The sequence below is a fragment of the Pollachius pollachius genome (genome assembly GCF_949987615.1).
Source record: "Pollachius pollachius genome assembly, chromosome: 2".
Classification (NCBI taxonomy): domain Eukaryota; kingdom Metazoa; phylum Chordata; class Actinopteri; order Gadiformes; family Gadidae; genus Pollachius; species Pollachius pollachius.
The window spans coordinates 17,280,085-17,300,945 of record NC_136935.1 but is presented as its reverse complement, the minus strand read 5'-3'; the positions used below and the strand labels follow the sequence as shown (position 1 = coordinate 17,300,945).

The following is a 20,861-nucleotide window of genomic DNA, read 5'->3' as shown; positions in this document are numbered from 1 at the left end:
GACATTGGAAGGCAGAATCTGTGGTGTTTTTTTAACTGGGTACACACAATAAAAAGTTGAACCCACAAAGACGTCTGTGAAATGTGTAACTTATTTGCAAGATAAATATATATACCCTAGTATAAGATCAGATCAATCCATTATGGTTTATATACAGTGGGGCAAAAAAGTATTTAGTCAGCCACCAATTGTGCAAGTTCTCCCACTTAAAAAGACGAGAGAGGCCTGTAATTTTCATCATAGGTAAACCTCAGCTATGAGAGACAAAATGAAAAAAGAAAATCCAGAAAATCACATTGTCTGAATTTTTAAGAATTTATTTGCAAATTATGGTGGAAAATAAGTATTTGGTCACCTACAAACCAGCAAGATTTCTGGCTGTCACAGACCTGTAACTTCTTCTTTAAGAGGCTCCTCTGTCCTCCACTCGTTACCTGTATTAATGGCACCTGTTTGAACTCCTTATCAGTATAAAAGACACCTGTCCACAACCTCAAACAGTCACACTCCAAACTCCACTATGGCCAAGACCAAAGAGCTGTCAAAGGACACCAGAAACAAAATTGTAGACCTGCACCAGGCTGGGAAGTCTGAATCTGCAATAGGTAAGCAGCTTGGTGTGAAGAAATCAACTGTGGGAGCAATAATTAGGAAATGGAATACATACAAGACCACTGATAATCTCCCTCGATCTGGGGCTCCATGCAAGATCTCACCCTGTGGGGTCAAAATGATCACAAGAACGGTGAACAAAAATCCCAGAACCACACGGGGGGACCTAGTGAATGACCTCCAGAGAGCTGGGACCAAAGTAACAAAGGCTACCATCACTAACACACTACGCCGCCAGGGACTCAAATCCTGCAGTGCCAGACGTGTCCCCCTGCTAAAGCAAGTGCATGTCCGGGCCCGTTCGAAGTTTGCTAGAGAGCATTTGGATGATCCAGAACAGGATTGGGAGAATGTCAGATGAAAGCAAAATAGAACCTTTTGGTAAAAACTCAACTCGTCGTGTTTGGAGGAGAAAGAATGCTGAGTTGCATCCAAAGAACACCATACCTACAGTGAAGCATGGGGGTGGAAACATCATGCTTTGGGGCTGTTTTTCTGCCAAGGGACCAGGACGTCTGATCCGTGTGACGGAAAGAATGAATGGGGCCATGTATCGTGAGATTTTGAGTGAAAACCTCCTTCCATCAGCAAGGGCACTGAAGATGAAACGTGGCTGGGTCTTTCAGCATGACAATGACCCCAAACACACCGCCCGGGCAACGAAGGAGTGGCTTCGTAAGAAGCATTTCAAGGTCCTGGAGTGGCCTAGCCAGTCTCCAGATCTCAACCCCACAGAAAATCTTTGGAGGGAGTTGAAAGTCTGTGTTGCCCAGCGAAGGCCCAAAAACATCACTGCTCTAGAGGAGATCTGCATGGAGGAATGGGCCAAAATACCAGCAGCAGTGTGTGAAAACCTTGTAAAGACGTTTGACCTCTGTCATTGCCAACAAAGGGCATGTAACAAAGTATTGAGATGACCTTTTGTTATTAACCAAATACTTATTTTCCACCATAATTTGCAAATAAATTCTTTAAAAATCAGACAATGTGATTTTCTAGATTTTATTTTTTTCATTTTGTCTCTCATAGCTGAGGTATACCTATGATGAAAATTACAGGCCTCTCTCATCTTTTTAAGTGGGAGAACTTGCACAATTGGTGGCTGACTAAATACTTTTTTGCCCCCCTGTATATGTATGTATATGTATGTATATATGTATGTGTGTATATATATGTATGTGTATATATATATGTATGTGTGTGTATATATATATATATATATATATACAGGGTGCGATTTGTGAAAAAACCAGAGGGGGGGATAATTTTGAGAAACATTTTAAAATGTTTCAAAATGAAGACGGACCCTGTGTATTTTGGTTGTTAATTATTACGATGTAATGGTGAAAATACTTTGGGTGGGGGGGATAATTTTTATCCCCACCGAGGATAAAAATAATTCAGCAGAGGGTAGGACGTGTAAACCAGAGGGGGGGATAATCCCCACCATCCCCACCGGCAAATCGCACCCTGTATATATATATATATATGTATATGTTTTTTAAATGTGTTTGACAAATTTCTCTTATTTGTTTTTTCTTCAAAAAATGCCTTTACAAGGCCAAACGACCCACCGCATGGATGTATAGGGCGGTGACCTCGCGGGATGTGTATCTTGGCATTCAGCCCACCAACCTTAGAATGTTGAAGTGTTAGTGAGAGAATATGATATGACGATATGGCAATGTTTCAGTGCGCGTGCACAAACTTAATTAATTGGTGACCGTGTACATGGTGACAAACAAGGAACACTTGTAAATGTCTTAAGAATGCCATCTCAACAAGTTTTAACAGGTTATTAAAAACACCCATCCATACCAACCCTGCACCACCTCGACACGGAGAAAGAGATGGGGAAAAACAGGACTGCGTTGAGCTCGGAGTGCATGTGGTCGTCAGTGGTCATGGTTTGTTGTTCAAAGTGCATGATTCTGACCCTATCCCAGTCGAGCGTCCATTTCCAGTTTTCAAAAGGTTCTTTGAAAGGTTGTTTAATATTCCGGGTGTGCAATATATGATCATGGGGATCTTTATCCTCTTTCTTCTCGCGATTCTACCCAACTGTGAGATCTGGGTAGAGATTTTTTCAACCATAATCCTAAACCAAGGTGAAGTCGCAATGGTAATGAAGGTCTATGTAAAGGAAATGTCCTTCAACCATGGGCACCACATTGGTATTACCCAACCACTGTCTCCTTTACTGCGGTCCGTCCTGGCTCACTATGGTTCCGCTGCCCCCCTCCCATCACATGGTAAATTAAAACCTGGCCCCTCTTGCAAAACATCCACACACATATTCTGTTCATCCAGATGGTGCCTGTGCCCCAGAACTCTACTAATGTGGTAGAATAGGATTTCACCCAGGCCCCAGGGATGGAGAACTGCTCCCCAGATCCTGAACTCAAAGTGATGGACAAACGAAGTCCATACTCGACTTCTAATTAGGTTATTAAGGGTTATCAAAGGGTTCATTCAAAGTCAGGGAGTTATGTTCCATGAACTCCATGGCTGTCTCATGTATTTTCTATCATTTGCCTTTGTTTCCTTCAAGCCTATTAAAATCACAATGGATTAGATGGAGCCCCTCCCAGTTAGCAGGCGAGAGTCTTTGAGAATCAAAGGACTGAATAACAGTGTTCTGTCCGCTCTGGCTGTGCAACTGTGTGACGCGGACTGACTGACCCAGTGGAGCCCGGCTGGTTGGGTGGCAGGAGGGGGAGGAGGGGAGGGGTTTTGGGAGGACCGATGGTAAGATGAGACTTGTACCCAATGCAGGACATCTTACCAGCTTTTTCTCTTTGTAGAGTATATCGGTCATAGGTTGATAACATTTTTGAAATCGATATCGATCTGCATTGACAACGGATATGTGCAGGTTTTTTTTAAGCCAAGCTATTTCTAGCTAGAGTTAGTTGAAGTGTTACGCATTGCAACTTTAATGGATGGATGCTTCTCTCATCTGGCTACGTGAAATCAAGGACAGGGAGAGAATATGTGCAAATAATTGCTCATATCCTCTTCAGAAGGAGTCAATGCTTAACTTGTCATGCATTCAACATAACTATCCGCTAACCTGCTGTGTACCTATTTTATTGAGAGAATAATTGTCCAGCGCTACAGAACTAGGCTCGCTTTGTACACAGCTACCACCAGGGAAATGGAATACAGTTTGAAGTTTGTGGGTTGAACATTGACCTGCACTGAAAAAGATACACGAGAGCCATACTTTCAAGTGCTTTCAGCAATCTAATATTTAATGTGTTATCACAATCAATTGACCTTTGTTTCGGTGGCTGAGTTCCAAACAACAAAAGTTTTAATTAGGTTTTACAATAAACAATGTTTACCCTGTTGAAGATTCCCAGTGAGTGAGTTTCACTTGACCTGAGGACATGTCATGATATGAGAAAATAATGACCAGCTCTTTCTGCCAAACTTTTGTGTGAAAAAAAAGCGACTTTTGCTCAAACTGTGCTCAACGTTGTTAAAACATCTCGTATTACCAGTGGAAAAGGGGTCACGGGGCTGTCCAATGTCACACAATAACACACCGTGGTTGTGACTTCAATATGTGCCGTTTTTTCACACTTCACCCCAACCCGACAATAAATGGTATCGTAATGACAGCACCTCGACCTCTCTTTCTCTCCACCGTCTCACCTTCTGCAAGATGGCCGACAGGAGCGCTGAAATCCCCCTGGGATAAATATTTTTAAATAAGAATCCACAGCAGTGCAGCTCCGACCAACGCGTCCATGTTCTTCTTTTAACATGCTTCATCTGCTGGTTATGGATTATTTCCTCACTGTGGAAAACCGCCAAACTCTATTGTTTGAAGTTTCTATCTTCCATGTGTTTATTCAGGATGGTATCCAGAAAGGCCTTTTGAAATTCTGAAGTGTATGTGTGTATGTTTATTTGTGTTTCTGTTCTGTTGGCCGTGTTTGCAGAGTTCACACGATAAACCTAAAGATAGATAAATATTAACAACTCCAGCCGTCCTTCCAGCTCCATCATTTGTCGTTCTCCCCGTGCAGGTGTCCAACCGCTACCTGTACGACAGCGTGCTCATGCTGGCCAACGCCTTCTACCGCAAGCTAGAGGACAGGAAGTGGCACAGCATGGCCAGCCTCAACTGCATGAGGAAGTCCACCAAGCCCTGGAACGGAGGCTGGTCCATGCTCGACACCATACAGAAGGTGAGCACGCTACTGGAACTGGATGGCTGGCTGGGTGACTGGATGGCTTGCTTTGATGACTGTGTGGCACACATTGTGACTGGGTGGCAGGCTTTGTGACTGGAGGGCTGGCTTGGTGACTGGCTGGCTGGCTTGGTGACCAGGTGGCTGGCTTGGTGACTGGCTGACTGGCTTGGTGACTGGCTGGCTGGCTGGCTTGGTGACTAGGTGGCTGGCTTGATGACCTGGTGGCTGGCTTGGTGACTGAGTGGCTAGCTTGGTGACTTGATGGCTGGCTTGGTGAATGGTAGGCTGGCTTGGTGACTTGATGGCTGGCTTGGTGAATGGTAGGCTGGCTTGGTGACTGGGTGGCTGGCTTGATGACTGGGTGGCTGGCTTTGTGACTGGATGGCCAGCTGGGTGACTTGATTGGCTTGCACTGAGGCTGATTGGCTTGGTGTATGTCTGGCTTGGTGTATGTCTGGCTGGGTGGATGTCTGGCTGGGTGGCTGGTTAGATGCTGGCTGTCCAGTCGTTCATTTCCAGGATATGAAATGTTTTTTGTGGATGTTACAGTCTACCAAATATCCACGTCCAATAATAACTCAGTTCATAAGACCAAAAATTAAATTTGTAGCACACCAATTATAGGGCTCAGGGGAGTGAGTCATAGTGCCACGTCATTGTAATAAACATGTTTTCTTTCTTAAATCCAACCCACAAAAATTGGCATTCTATTGTTTGAAATGTCATGGCAAATGGCAGTAAATTGGCAATACTTCACTCTGTAACGGAGATACTACAACTAGACCCGCACATGCATGCTGTCTCCCACACACACACACGCACACACACGCACTTGCACGCACGCACACACGCACGCACGCATGCACACAAAATGACGCATACGTACACTTGCCAAATTATATATTTTTTCCTAACGATGACATCGACATCCCCTGATGAAACAAACAAAAGCGGGCCTTGCGGGTAGCATGGCATAACAGGATGGCTTTGTGACTTGTTTTTATGGGCTTCCGGACATCAATGGATGTCTGTGGTACCGAAAGGGGAGAGCTGGCGAGACCGTGCTGCATGGAGGAAAAACATTATTTCTTTTAGTCCTTTCATTGGGTTGGTTGAAAAAAAGGCCATGTCCTTTCACAAACGGATCCAGACTGTCTGTGTTGTGTGGAAGGTGAACAAGGTGTGAATTTAAACCTTTTTCTTGTGATCTGGGAAGATATTTCCACCGTGTGCACTATAGAACATACTGAATAAGCAGAAAGAGAGACAGAGAGAGATGGGGGGGGATGCAATTTGAGCGAGAGAGAGAGAGAGAGAGAGAGAGAGAGAGAGAGAGAGAGAGAGAGAGAGAAAGAGAGAGAGAGCAAGACAGATCCTATGTGCTCTGCCAACATATAAACAATCCTCATCCGATGTGTGTTGCCTGTTGCCATAGGGACGGATCAGCGGTTTGACAGGGGTGATGGACTTCCGTGCTGCCGGCGCCAATTCCCACGTGCAGTTTGAGATCCTGGGGACGAGCTACAGTGAGACGTTCGGGAAGGACGTGAAACGGGTGAGTCCAGTGCACTGTATTTGTACGGCCTTTAGTCACGTTTACGCTGCCAAAGGGCCCGAAAACATTTACTGTGGAAAGGGGTCACAGTCCCGTCCAATGTCACACATTAACACGGGCGTGGCCATGACCGCAGCATGGAGCCTTTTCCAAGTTCCCCTCAGCCTAACAATGAATTTGGGAGACAAGGGTAACGTCACCACCTCCACTTCCCTTCTCCTCCTGGTTCTTTCCTTCTACAAGATGGCCGACAGGAAATCGTAAAAAGAGTAAACTGATAACGGGAAAGCTAAGCGAATGGTTCGTCCCCCCCATATCCCTAGTCTGCCCTGTAAGGCTTCCTAGAGACAGAATCCTAACCCCTATTCCTGCTCCGTAAAGACATAGGCAGGCTCACACTGAACTCACACAATCCTGTTTATTGTCTGCTAAATTTGAAATTAATTAATATTCTAAATATTACAATCCTCAGGCCTGGCTACATCAAAAAAGCTTTTGTAAGAATTTCCTATGAACCTGCTCTGTGAAATGAGTCCCTCTCATCCACCTGTTAATGTCATCAAGAAATAAAATGGATTGGTTTGGAATCTGTTCTGCAACATACAAGGAACAATTAGGGCTACACCCGTTCTTTCATTTTATTAGTTTTAGCTATTATAGTTCAACTGTATTCATTATTATTCCTCTTTCCTTTTCATTCTCATCATCATTCTTCCATCTTCAAAGCCCCACTTTAAACGGTGGTACACCGGGGCAGTGTAACTACTATTGGTCAGTGTTACTATGTATGTGACCACACCTGTAATACAAACCACAATGAGTTGTCTTTTGAACTCATAAGGAACCCTGAGTGTGACGACGCTAGTGTTTGATGAACGATGGAGAGAGAATCGCTTGTGAATACCACAATGAAGCTATCGCCCCGGAGGAAACCAGTCGCCGTAGCAACAGTCATGGTCATCACCAAGGGTCTCACTACTACCACTTTGTTGTCTCTCTCGTGTGTGCTTTTTACCACCGCATCTGTGTGTTGGCAATGTTTCTCCAAAGAGCAGGGGAGTCAAGTTAAACAGTGCCCTCTACTGGATCTCTTAGAATAAGGAGTACTATCATCTGCCTGTCTTGATCTTGATGAGATTGCATTACATTGATTGGCATCGATATCTGTTTCAAAATCAGGAATCTGAATGGATGGCGACATGTTGCAAGGTTAGTTTGTTTACCTTTTTTGAAATGGTCATCATAATTAATACTGATTCAGTGTCTTTAAATGTCAAAGGAGAACACAGATGTTGTTACTCATTGTTATTCATGGCCAAGTATTAAGTAAGTGATCAAATAAGTGAGTTTGTTCATGAGTAATGCTGGGATATCTCAGCAGAGCCCTCCTCTTTTAAATGTGTGTGTCAAAAGAACCAAGAGTATCACCTTTCAATCATTGTTTCTGCAAAACCCTCCCCTCAAAAGATTGGGAGGCATTTGTTGTGGCAGCTGCCCTTATTCAGTCAGGGCCTGTGAGAGGAATGAAGAAGAATGGAGTCTCCTGGCAGTCTTATGGTGCAGGGCTGACCAGAAGCACTAATGAAGATTTAATCACCACTCACAGCTAACTGAAAATCCCCAAGCCGCTTCATCATCATGTGACCATTAGCATTAGCTGGAATATGAGACGACACTCCACACAAGGATCAGTATGCATGGACACACACACATGCATGCGCACAATCATGCACACACAAACACACACATGCACACAGGAACGCATTCACACATACTGTACATGAATGCAAGCAGACACACAGAGACACAAACACACACATAAACATGCATGCACACACAAACGCATGCACACAAAATGCTTGCACGCACACACACATACACACCTGCACACATGCATACTCCTACAGACAGCTCCCTAAAAACACATCCACACACTCCCTCACACACTCATATAAGAGCAGTTTATTTGCACATTCAACGTGCGTAAAAGTAACAGGCAGGAGAACTGTGTTGCTCTCCATCTTGGGTGTCAGATGAGCTGTAGGCTAGAGAGGCAGAGGCCATGGCCCTAACCTCCGGGACCTTGTATCTGAAACCCATAAGTGGTAGAAGGGGAGAGTCAGGGGCCCGGTAATGGGACCAGCCAATTGGTTGTTGTTCTTGTTGTTCATTACACAACGATGTTGCCTGTATGTGCGTCTCCTGTTTGTCCATCCAGCCCACGGAGCAGATAGATGGAATTACTATTGCACCAACACCTCATCAGTAGGCTGAGTTTCACCCAATCTCACGGCGGTCTAAACCCGGCTCTCGCTCCCTGTTAGTGGGGGGAACAATCCAATGCTTGGTGGATTCTGTTTCTTAAAGTAAGCAAGAGCCGACGTCGAAGGATCAAAAAGTGGCGTCGCAGCGGTCGTTTGTCTGCCACAAGCCAGTTATCCCTGTGGTGACTCCTCTGACACCTACCGCTCTACCCCAGAACTTCAGACGGACGTGAGGCCGCACTTTCACACTGTGTCCTCATAGTGAGAATCAAGATCAAGCAGGCTTTTGCCCTTATGCCGTCCTGCGATTAGTTCCCATGCTATTCTTGAGCCTGTTTTCAACCTACCAGCGTTAGTTCAAACGTAGTCAAGTTATATCGTAAGAGTTGAGTAAGTCGGGGAGTCACATTACTAAATCAAAACGGGGTGCACCACCAAGCTAGTTCTCACGTAGCGCAGTTCCCGAATATTTACCGGTACAAATCCCTAGGCAGGTGTAAATAGTGGCGGTTAGTGACCAAGAATATACAGCTAAATACGGAATAGATATATATATCATTAATGAAGGGGGGGTGGGGGGGGGGGGGGGTTGTGACTAAATATGAATTGCCCTGATCCCAGTAGCGGATGCTTGTTTCCATAAAGGATACTGTGCCGGATTAATCTTTAACTCTGTTTGAAGGTGTTTCAACATACATTAGTACATGAGAACAACTCAACATACAGTCAAGTCTGTCAGTCATACGAATGGATCTCCTCCTGTCCGGACTACTCAAGCTCCTCCTCAGTGACATGGTAGCTTGTTGTGCTTAGGGTTACGTTACGTTACGCGGAAGCAACAATGAACTGCTTAAGTTTATTGTACACATTGTGAGTTTGTTAAATAAGGAACACGTTGTTGGGGCAGCCCGGACCTGGGCCTGCCTTGTGTTGAAGGAGTTGAGCTTGTTGATTTGTTTCACCACACATTGCTGCTATTAGGAGTAGAAACCAAAACTACGTGGGACATCATGATAGTATTGGATCCCACCCCTAATATGTGGCAAAATAAGGCTATTCTACCGTTGGGGCTGGGCGGGAGGGGACTAGTGAGATGTCAAACTAATTTGTCTCTCTGCCTTTAACTTCTGTCTTCTTCTTTCTTCTCATTTTTCCAATTCCCTGGCTTCCTCTTCATCCAATCCCCTCTTCATCTCTTCTCTTCATTTCTTTTCCCTCGTCTATTCCGGTTATTTTCTCTATCTCTCTCTCTCTCTCTCTCTCTATGGCTCTCTAGGGCTCTCTAGGGCTCTCGTTCGCTTTTGCTATCTCTCTCTCTATCTCTCTCTTTCTCCCTCTCTCTCTCTCTCTCTCTCTCTCTCTCTCTCTCTCCGTCTCTCTCTCTCTCCGTCTCTGTCATCGTTTATCCGCATTCGGTCCATTTTCTCCTTGGCCTGATGGCTCTCAGATGAGGCGTATTTTCGGTGAGCAGCAGTAATGAAGACTGAAATACCATTTCCTCGGTTGCTGCTGTGAGTTTTTCCATGTCCAAGGGCTGCGGTGGCGTGATCGATGCGGCTGTTTGTTTGTTGTTGTTTGTTGGTGGTCGGGTGGCCGTGCTTAGGTTTCCCTGTTTACGGTTATTGATGTGTCGGCTTGTCTCTAAGCTGCAGATATTGCTAATGACTTCCAGCCTCCACAAACATTTCCATTTTAAACGATCTCTGATTACTGCCTTTACAGAGTCAAGGATTGTGCATAATGTTTGGTTTCATTTCAAAGAGAGAGATCTCAAGGTTATATTTTAAATCACCTCAAAATAAATAATATCATACCCTGATTTATTTGCATTTTGAAATTAATTGAGCGTTTTCCCCTAAGATATAGAGCATGAGTATAAAAATGATAATAATAAAACATACCATTACATTTTGACATGATTAAACTCGAAGATGGCAAAGGTGGAGCTTGTCCAATGAGTCTTAGTCAATGTTGACGTACGGTAGAAAAGTTGTCCATAGAAAGCAGGTCAAGCTGTCAGACTTCACATTCGTTTTACTTACTCAATGCGCTATTTAAGGGGAATAGTTGTTTGCAAGAAAACATAAGAAAGGAAAAGCAAGAAAATAGGAGGCGTCTTCTCAGTTGTAGACGGCCCTCTTTGAAACGTTGATTAAGCCTAGTCTAAAAATGATCGTATTCAAAGTTTTTAACTAAAGCTTCCATGTTGGGAATCAACGGAGAGGGGGAATAAGTGATTTGTGATCATTTTGAGTTGCAATTTCCGCAGAAAAGATTTCAATCGGATTCCTCTGAGCTGCACCCTCTTCCAAGGAAGAGTGTCTCCCTCCGACTCCCATCATCTTCCTCCTCCTCTTCACGCTTCCTCTCTACTCGTTTCCCTTCTTCTCTTGAATGTTATGTTCTCTACCCCCCTCCCCCCACCCTTTATTTATCTGGTTCCTGTCGTCTTTATATCCTTAGACATTAAGCTCCCCCGTCTCTTGGTCTATCCTTCTCCTCCTGATAGTACATCTCTCTCGCTGTCACTGTTTCTGTCTCTCTGCCTCCTTCTCCGTCCGTCAGTCTGTTCTTCGATCTGTTCAGCAGCCCTGTCTGTCTGTCTGTCTTACTAACAGCATGCGTGTACATTCGTTTTTCCGATCTCTTACATGACTGTCCCTCTGTCCGTCTCAATGCCTCCTTGTATGGCTGTCCGTTTGTATGTCTGCCATCGACCAGACCAACCACATATCCCTTTTTTCCCTCCCTGTCCTTTAAGTGGACCTCCCTACTCGCTCTGAAAGTCCTTCATACATAAGGTGTGTGAGTGTGCATGTGTGTGCGCTTGTGTATGTGTGTGTGTGCACGCGCGTGTGTATATGTGTGTGTGTGTGTGTGCATGGGTGACAGACAATCAGGCAGGCTGGTGGCCCCCTCTCCGCTACATCAGTGCTGATAAGGCCCTCCTTTTGTTTTAGAGTCATTTAAAGCACTGGTGGTTTATCGCTGCGGTTCAGGTGTGTGGAGATAAGCCCGGCGGCATTGCCCCAGCTCCTCTTCACAATGGCGGGATGCAGAGTGTGTGTGTGTGTGTGTGTGTGTATGTGTGTGTGTGTGTGAGTGTGTGTGTGTGTGTATGTTTGTGTGTGTGTATGCTTGTGTGAGTGTGTGTGTGTGTGTGTTTGTGTGTGCGTGTGTGTGCACGTGGGTGCGTGTGCGTGCGTGTTTATGTGTATTTTGTGTATTTTATGTTTATGTGCATTTGCGTCAACATCAGTGTGTGGGTGTGGCTGTGTATTTGTGCATGTCACTCTGTATGTGTGTATTTGTGTGCGTGTGTGTGTGTGCGTGTGTGTGTGTGTGTGTATGTGCGCGTCTGTGTCTGTGTCAATGCAATGCGTTTAGACACATCGAGCCAAACTGTAAAACAAGCACAAACAACAAGCCCACACATTTAGACTGCAACAACAGAAAACGTATTACCTGTGGACATACGACTGCACACGCCATGTGATGCAATCAAAGGCAATGAACCCCGAGCGAAGAACAAAAGAGTGAACAGAGTGAACAGACAGGAGGAGCACTTAGTCAATAGCTTCCTGTCTTGATTAGCTTGTCAATGTGTTGGAGTCAGAAGCAGGAGCTGTCACAACGCCTCATGTTCCTAGTATAAAAAGATAGATTCGGGAGTTAAGGGTGTCTGCTTTTCTGTGCTTCTCTTTTTTATGTTGGTACACATAACATAAACGTTTCTTTGTTTGTGTCGTAAGGAAACTGCCTTTTGCCTGTTTCTTTGCAGACGGCTGAGGTGTTGTGTGTGCTGTAAACGCACTGACACTACAAGTCTTGTTCATTTAAGACACACATGTCACAAGATGAACAGGACATGCCCTGTGGACACGTAATGGCCAGCGCATTAGTTGAATGTGTTTTCTCTTTCTTGACTGTAGACCTCTGCACTAAAATCCAATCACATAGTCGGTTGAGAAAAAACACTCTTTATTCGATTTTCTTACCTCTTAACCTGGACTGTTTTGAATGCATATTATGCTTTAAAACAAGTAGAAATGTCACTATATTAAAGCAATAATACAGGCTTAAACACTTTGACATTGTTTAAAAAACATCCACCATTGATTTCCTTTTCCTTCAAGGATTAATTTTCTTGAAATGTGTCAAAGTCTACTCTATGGTTGCTTAATTTGTTACCGGCTGTTGTTTCAGGCTTCCCGCGATCTGCTCCAGTGGGCTATTTTCCAAGTTTGGGTAGTTTGATATAGTTAGCCAGAATTACTTTCGCTATCCTCTCTCAACATAAGGAGGCAACATTCTGTAAATGGTACATTTATAAATTTGCAGTTTGGGAAGTCTGCTGTGATACAATATGTCACACAGCAGATCAAAGGGTTGTCGAGAATTATTTATAACATTCATAATTTACATTCATTCATAACGCGAAGCTACTACTGGGGCTAACAAGTTGCTGCGCTAAGATAAACCATCTTACCTTCCATGTGCATGCGATTTGGAATGATTCTTCTTCCTGTTGTTGTTCTGATAGAAAGACATACACACGCACACGCACAGACACACACAAACATACACACACGCAAGTACCATGCACACACAAACACACACACTTACTCTTTCATCATAATTTTCAGCACACTGCCTAAGATCTATTTACAGAAAGAGAATCTTTCATCTACATGCACGCAAAAGGCTACACACACACACACACACACACACACACACACACACACACACACACACACACACACACACACTACCACACCTTTATGGCCCATTATATGTTTAATTTTCCACCTTGTTTTTCTGACCACAATTGAGGAAACACACTGGAGGACTCCAGTGATGCATCGCATCGGGCACTGCAGAATGGCAATGGGAGAAAGCAAGCAATGCATAATACAATATAAATATACCAATATAGCCCATTGGGTACTACTGTACACACATGAGGGTGTGGGCTGGAGACAGCATACCTTGAAGCTGCCTCATGTCCGGCCAACATTGCTTGTCTTGTCAGCTTGACTCTGAAAGACCACTCCAGGTGACGTGTCAGCGCTCTCAGGAACTGTTTGTCCCGCCTCCAGTGCTGATTAAGAATTTAAAGACATGCTTCAGTTCTCTGATGTCTGACATAACTCAAGAAGTTGATGGTGTGGAATGGAAAGGTTTTTTCAGAAGTCTCAAAATGACTTAGGGTTGAGTTGTATATCCTGTTTGTGTGTGTGTGTGCGTGTGTGTGTGTGTGTGCGTGCGTGCGTGCGTGCGTGTGCGTGCGTGCGTGCGTGAGAATTTCTTTCACTTTGTTTTACGAATAGAATAATTTCTTTAGAATAGCTCAGGGATAATTTACTTAGATTTTTTAATTAATCTAATTATCACAATAAAATGATTTACCTATTCAGCCAAGTATGCCATCATTAAGCAAAGGTTTATTAGTTAGGAATTAAATCAAGTTGACTTCCTCTATAAGTGAAACGCAATGTGCCTTTACACAGCTAGCTAACATTTTGTAGATGTTGTCCTTTCCTCTCGATCTCCCAATACGATTTCACACAACATAACTTTCTTCTCAGCGTATTCTACTTTGTATTTTGTCAGTTCTTTGCTCTTAGTGTTGCGGATACGTCAGCATTTAATGTCATCTTGGAGTCTTCCATTTAAATTCTCCTCTCTCTCACTGCAACCAGCGTCCTCACCAGTGTTATCATTGCCCTCAGTCAGCCAGACGGTCAGAGCGTCTGCTTTGAAGGTCCTGATTATAGCATTTGAATTTCACATGCGGTTGCCATGAGAACCGCCGTTCACTTTTTAAATGTCTGCCCTCAGTACACATTTATAGAGCCGCCTTTGGTTCCTTACTCCATTTAACTTTTATTATCAATTAGTTTGTTCCCTATTTACAATCTATAATTGACAATTGAGTCATTAAGCTACATATAGGCCACCTGATTACGAAGTCTAACGCGACTTACATGTAGATTACTTATTAGCAGGTACGAAATGTAGGCATCTTACTCAAGGACACTTATAGACTGTGGACGTCCTGGTGGAAATCCGGGTTAAAACTGCCCAATGGACTATCATCTCAGTTCATAAAGACGGAAGAGTTTTCAAAATCCAAACCACATGAGCCTGTGACCTCCGCCCCTGTCCTCCTCTGTTCCCCTCGTCTCTCCCCTCCCCCTTGTCACCCTGTTGTGTTCTCCTCCACAGCTGGCGACCTGGGACTCCACGAGGGGAATGAACGGCAGCCTGAAGGAGAATCGCATCGAGAGCAGCATGCAGGGGGTCACCCTCAAGGTGGTGACGCTACTGGTGAGTCGGGGAGAGAGGGGTGGTTGTGGTGGTGGCAGTGGGGGTGGTGGTGGGGGTGATGGTGATGGTGGGGGTGGGGGTGGTGGGGGTGGAGGTAGTGGTAGTGGTGGGGGTGTTGGTGGTGGGACAATTGTTATTATCAATTATTGGCAATTATTATCCCGGCCAGCAGTCAATTACCTCAGACTAAAAACAACGTTGTTGCGCGTCACCAGGGAAAATACAATGTTTTTTAATGTCCCCTCACAAAACAAGAGAGAGTCATTTGGAAATGCTTAAAGGGGATGGTATGAGTGATGGATGTGGGCAGAGCCTCGCAAACATGGATGGATGGATGGACGGATGGATAGTAGATAAGATAAGAAGATAGATCGGACACATTTTACATGTGCTTTTAGTGGTTTGAAGAGGCACTGCAACAAGGTACCAAACAACAAAATGCTCCATATACATATGTAGCAAACATGTCAAGCCGATGAAATAGCGACACATGATCCTGAAACATTGCATTTCTCCTGATGCACTTCGTCCTTCGTCACAGTTTTTGGCCATTTCTGAGGATTTATAAAGTATTCCAGCTCACCTTTGAATCGACAGAGCACCGGCATGCTATTAAATTCAACCTTTCATTGTCGCACCCTATCCTTGACTTTGAAGTGCAAGAAGCCACAGTTTATGTCCCTGCTTTCCTTGCCCTTTCCCTTCTCCTCGAGCTCCCACTTCTCACGTGGTCTCACTCCCTCTCTCTCTGCCTCCTCCTTCTTACCCAGCTCTTTCTTTTTATCCCGCGATGACACTCCCAACCCATTACAAACGAGCCATGGTTGGGTGCGTTACATTTAGAACGGGCTAGTTCAGACTGATGAGGCTCAGGCCGTTGCCATGGCACCAAATGTTACAGTTCAACTGTCGTATGGAGGAAGAAAGGCTCCTTATTAAGACAAAGTTTGGCTGGGAGCACTTAAGGAATTCTTAGTTTAGGTGTCACAGGAAACTTTTAAAGATGATGGACTTTCTGACGTTCTAAAATCGAGTCCGGACAGGAATTATTGACCGCTGGTAAACGACGTGTCTTTGATTAAGTACAGAGGCACAAATATAAAAGTACGGACAAGCAGGTACTCACCAACACACGCAGTTATGATCCAAGTATCACGGATATATTGCTTCATAATAAAAAAGACCATCCGCTCCATTATCTTCATGCTTTAACGCCCGGAACCAGAGGCAATAAACATCATATATTTCCGTACAACTAATTTGCGACTAATAGACGTCCAAACAGCTAACCCCCGTCCATCTTCTGGATGACTTCATCGTGAACAGGAGGAGCCGTTCGTCATGGTGGCAGAGAACATTCTGGGTCAGCCCAAGAGGTACAAGGGCTTCTCCATCGACGTCCTGGACGCCCTGGCCAAGACGCTGGGCTTCAAGTACAACATCTACCAGGTCGGGGACGGCAAGTACGGCGTGGCGCTCGCCAACGGGTCATGGAACGGCATGATCGGAGAGCTCATTGGCAAGGTTAGACCCGGGATGACACTCCCAGTCACATTCCCCCCGCATCCCATCTGTCGTTTGCTCAGCACTCATGCAATATTTGGGAATGTGGAAGGAGTTCTGTCAGCATAACCCCGATATGTAGAACGTGATCATAACCATGATATGTGTTATAGTATCATTTTTGTTTAAAAAAGGACTAGGGTTGCTTTGTTATCCAAATTTTTTAAATACATTAATGATAAAAGTAAACAGGCGAAAGCTTTGGCAGGTGTATTTTAGCAAAGTATTTATTTATGTTCCCTATATTCCCTGCTAATATAAGATCCTGGGACATGTAACAGCCATCAGTCAGCATCAGGCTGTAGCCTCGGTCAGGCGCAGTCTTATCGCTCAAACTGTGTGTCTGAGGGCCTCTGGGTTTGGGTGGCAATGACTGATGGTTGTATGTGCTCCATACATCTGACAGGATAAGTATCCACTGCTCTCATCACTACTGTTTGAATGCCCTGACAGACTCACTTTGAGATATTAACATGGAGGAAAAACTGGAATACAAAATAAACCCATTTTTACTACCATATTTCATTGTTTGGGACAATTCAATATTTTTACAGATAGATCAGAATATATCGTATATGTTTACGTAATTGTTTGAACCAAAAATAATGAAAGTATTTTTTAAATATTTTTATAAAGCAGACTTAATAAAAGAATACATACACAAAATGGTATACGAAATGCAATGGTATATTGCATTTCATTTTATTCACTTATTAGATAAGTTGCATTTCATATAACGAAATACATTGTAATAAACTTCTCTGAAGGAAATAGTTGTGGTTGTTTCCGGGGCTGGTTACCACCATGGATTACGGGGACCTTGTTAACAATAGCAGACATGTTGTTGTGGGTTTCACTGTGTGCTGGATCAGCTGTCCCCTGACCCCAATATACTAGACCTTAAAGGGAAAGCTAATGGGCTAGCAGCACAGTAGCACACTGATAGCTACTTTATACTGTGTCAACTGACCCTGAGGCCTATTCTCTCCCCCAACACCCTGTATAGCTACTTTACTCTTTCAATGAATTCCAATGGGGAGATTTGCTGAGCAGGAAACAATTTGCGCTGAATTCTCAGACCGGGGCCCGGTCACACACTGCCATGTGTTCGGTATTTGAGAACTACAGGAGGGTGTAAGACAGTATAAAAAATACATTTAAGAAGACACAAGAAAATTCCCGACCCATCCATTTCCTCAAGACACAAACCCTACAACCACGACCACGCCCCTGCACCGACCCAACCCTGACCCCGTGTGTCCTGTGTCTGTCCGCAGCGGGCTGACCTGGCCCTGTCGGCCATCACCATCACCCCGGAGAGGGAGAGCGTGGTGGACTTCAGCAAGCGCTACCTAGACTACTCAGTGGGCATCCTGATGCGCAAGACGGAGGAGAAGATTAACATCTTCTCCCTGCTGGCGCCCTTCGACCTGGCCGTGTGGGCCTGCATCGCCGCCGCCATCCCCGTGGTGGGCGTCATGATCTTCCTGCTGCGGCGGATCGCGGCCGTGCGGTCCCAGGGCAGCGCCTCAGCCGGTGGGGCAGCAGGGGCTGGTGGTGGGGGTGGAGGCGCTCACCCAGCGGCCTCCATGTCCAACTCGCTGCAGAGCGCCATCTGGATCGTCTACGGGGCCTTCGTCCAACAAGGTGAGCGGGATTCTTGGGGGACGGGAAGGGAAGGTCCGGGTTACTAGTTTTATTTTATCAAACGGCAGTTACGGTGAAGCTCTGGCCTTTTGGTTTTGCTCATCTTCACTGGCATGGAACAGGAGGAAACAAACACAACAGTTTTGAAGAATGATGCGTTCTTCAAACTTGCTCGTGTGTGTGTGTGGGGCAATGATGTGATGCGTTCTTCAAACTACATGGCAAATGGCGTGTGCGTGTGGTGTGCGTGCGTGTGTGCGTGCGTGTGTGTGTGTGTGTGTGTGTGTGTGTTTGTGTGTGTGTGTGTGTGTGTGTCCGTAGGTGTGTGTGTGTGTGTGTGTGGGGGGGGGGGGGGGGGGGGGGGGGGGGGGGTCAATGATATCTAGTACTGTATACTTTATTTTAATAGTTGAGGTCGGATGAAATCCAGTCATTGGACTAAGCACGTTTTTATGAGCCAACCAACACGCCAATGGCTGCACCCTTGGCTTTAGAACTGTGTCTGGGTATTGTTATGCCACAGTGCCTACAAGTATCTTCAACTGCGATAAATGTCTAGATCAGTGACTGATACTGAAAAGGCCTTCGCACTGAAGCATTCATTGTTCTGTGAGCCGTGTGTTTAAGCCTGTGTCTGGTATTTAAAGGAGAGGTTGCATTCTCTTTGACTCCAGGACTACTTTTCTCGATGCTTCTTTCTCTTAATATCGACTGGTCTTGCTTCATTTAATCGTGTGTTGCATTTAGTTGGGTAACCCGAGTCTCTTTGATAGAGACTTCTGAAGTTCCGAATGTCGGAAGGAAAATGTATTTCCCTCGATGATTTCGTAATGGTGTTATCACATCTGGCGTGGCTTTGTAGTACTGTAGATACGGACACATACGCAACCGCACACACACACATACGCACAGAGGCACACACAAATAGCTGATATATGTTCAAACACAGCATGTCTATAATGTTATTGGAACACATGCTAGTCTGAGTTTCTTCTGTTATTTCGATACTGCTACTTTAAATTCAGGGGATGTGTGGGGGAAAATATTGTTTTAATGTCCTCATCTAATGTCCAGGCGACCTTAACCTTTCCCCGTATCAAAATCATTTCATAGGAGAATGAAAGCAGATGATGATGGATGCAGTGTTGTGGACTAGAAAGTTAGCGTTTCTTTTGGGCCATCCAAAGGGTACAGCTGCTCATGCCTTTATGCTTCCCGACGACCATATATTCATTACTTTTCACATTTCGTCCCAGCTTTTACTCAACACTTAACTTAACATTTGTATGGCTTCAGCGTTGGAAACCGCAATGCGTTCTGACACCCCCCCCCCCCCCCCCCCCCACCCACCCAGTCCTTCTCTCGTGCGCTCGGTTACGAACATTCACTGAGACTCAAGTGAGATGGACACAGAGTCAGACACCAACACTATGGGAAGATACCAAAGACAATGCGACCATCTATCGGTGTCTTGTTTGCGGGGAAAAGGCCGGATACACATGAGGAGACACACTGACAAGTGAGGTTAGACCAGAGGGAACACAAAGCGAACATTATGACATGACAGTGTGCTGTGGCTGCCTTGATAGGCTGTAGTAGGAGTTACGCAACACACCCAGATGTACAAGAGCAGAAGCTTTCTTCTTCATACCCTGGCCTGTTAGGGTTGAATGAAGATAAATCAGAGTGTGTGTTATGAGTGGAGGGTTCGGGAGGAAGCATACAGGTGTTGACTCAGGTGATGATGACAATAATAACGACGATTCATGTTTTTTTGTGTCTGTCTGTGTGCACAGAGACTATGGGGTCAGAACAGTCTCATTAATAATGAATGCACAGAGAAGGATTCACAAATGTATTTTGTGATTTATACATAAATTACCCTCTTCTCACAAATACATTTCAATGCACACACAAATGGATATCGGTATGTTTAAATATAAAATAAATCCCTATACAAAAATAAGTTCCACAAACACATTTCTGATCCACACACAAATGTGTCAGCCAATCACATGACTGCAGTCCTGTGAATAAGTCCAGCCTCCGAGCCTCCCGGTTCCCTTGGTCAAATGTCTATGGGAAATAACATGGGTTTTTTGAATGATCATACATAACAATCTCTAGGTGGCGAAGAAGTAAAAGCTGCGTCACGTTTTGAACTACACACTTTTTCCATCTAGTTTTGACTGGGTTTTGGGATTGTCGTTAGCGTTAAAGTAGTAAACGATTATTAATGCTACTTTAACAGCACCGACAATCTAAAAACCCAGTCACTGCAGTCATGTGAAAAAAATGTATTTGTGAATCCAGCCACGTCAGGAGAGTCTCAAAAATCCACATATAAATACAGACCAGTTCGCACACAAATGCAAACAAGTTCACAAGTGAAAAGCGTCTTGTAAATTCAAGTTTAACAGTTTGCATATAAATGTAACAACATCCAAATACATTTTTGATGAAAATTGCAAATATTTTTTTAATTCATAAATTTATGGATTTATATTACATTTATTTCAAACAAGACACATTTGTGTGTGGATCAGAAATGTGTTTCTGATCCAATATTTTTGTTTATGGATTTATTTTACATTTATACATACCGATATTCATTTGTGTGCGCACTGAAATGTATTTGTGAGAAGAGAGTAATTTATATATAAATCACAAATGACATTTGTGAAT

General features: G+C 44.4%; 1 protein-coding gene across 1 annotated transcript in view; it reads left to right on the top strand.

Moving 5' to 3' along the window:
* The window catches only part of grid1a (glutamate receptor, ionotropic, delta 1a), a gene marked incomplete at both ends in the record, with an annotated part of 225,991 nt that overhangs the window by 187,508 nt on the left and 17,622 nt on the right, over positions 1-20,861 (top strand). The window contains 5 exons of the mRNA XM_079730268.1: positions 4,650-4,811; positions 6,253-6,372; positions 14,865-14,966; positions 16,293-16,490; positions 17,807-18,176. Of these exons, the coding sequence (XP_079586394.1) occupies positions 4,650-4,811; positions 6,253-6,372; positions 14,865-14,966; positions 16,293-16,490; positions 17,807-18,176 (952 nt within the window). The remainder of the gene's footprint in view (positions 1-4,649; positions 4,812-6,252; positions 6,373-14,864; positions 14,967-16,292; positions 16,491-17,806; positions 18,177-20,861) is intronic.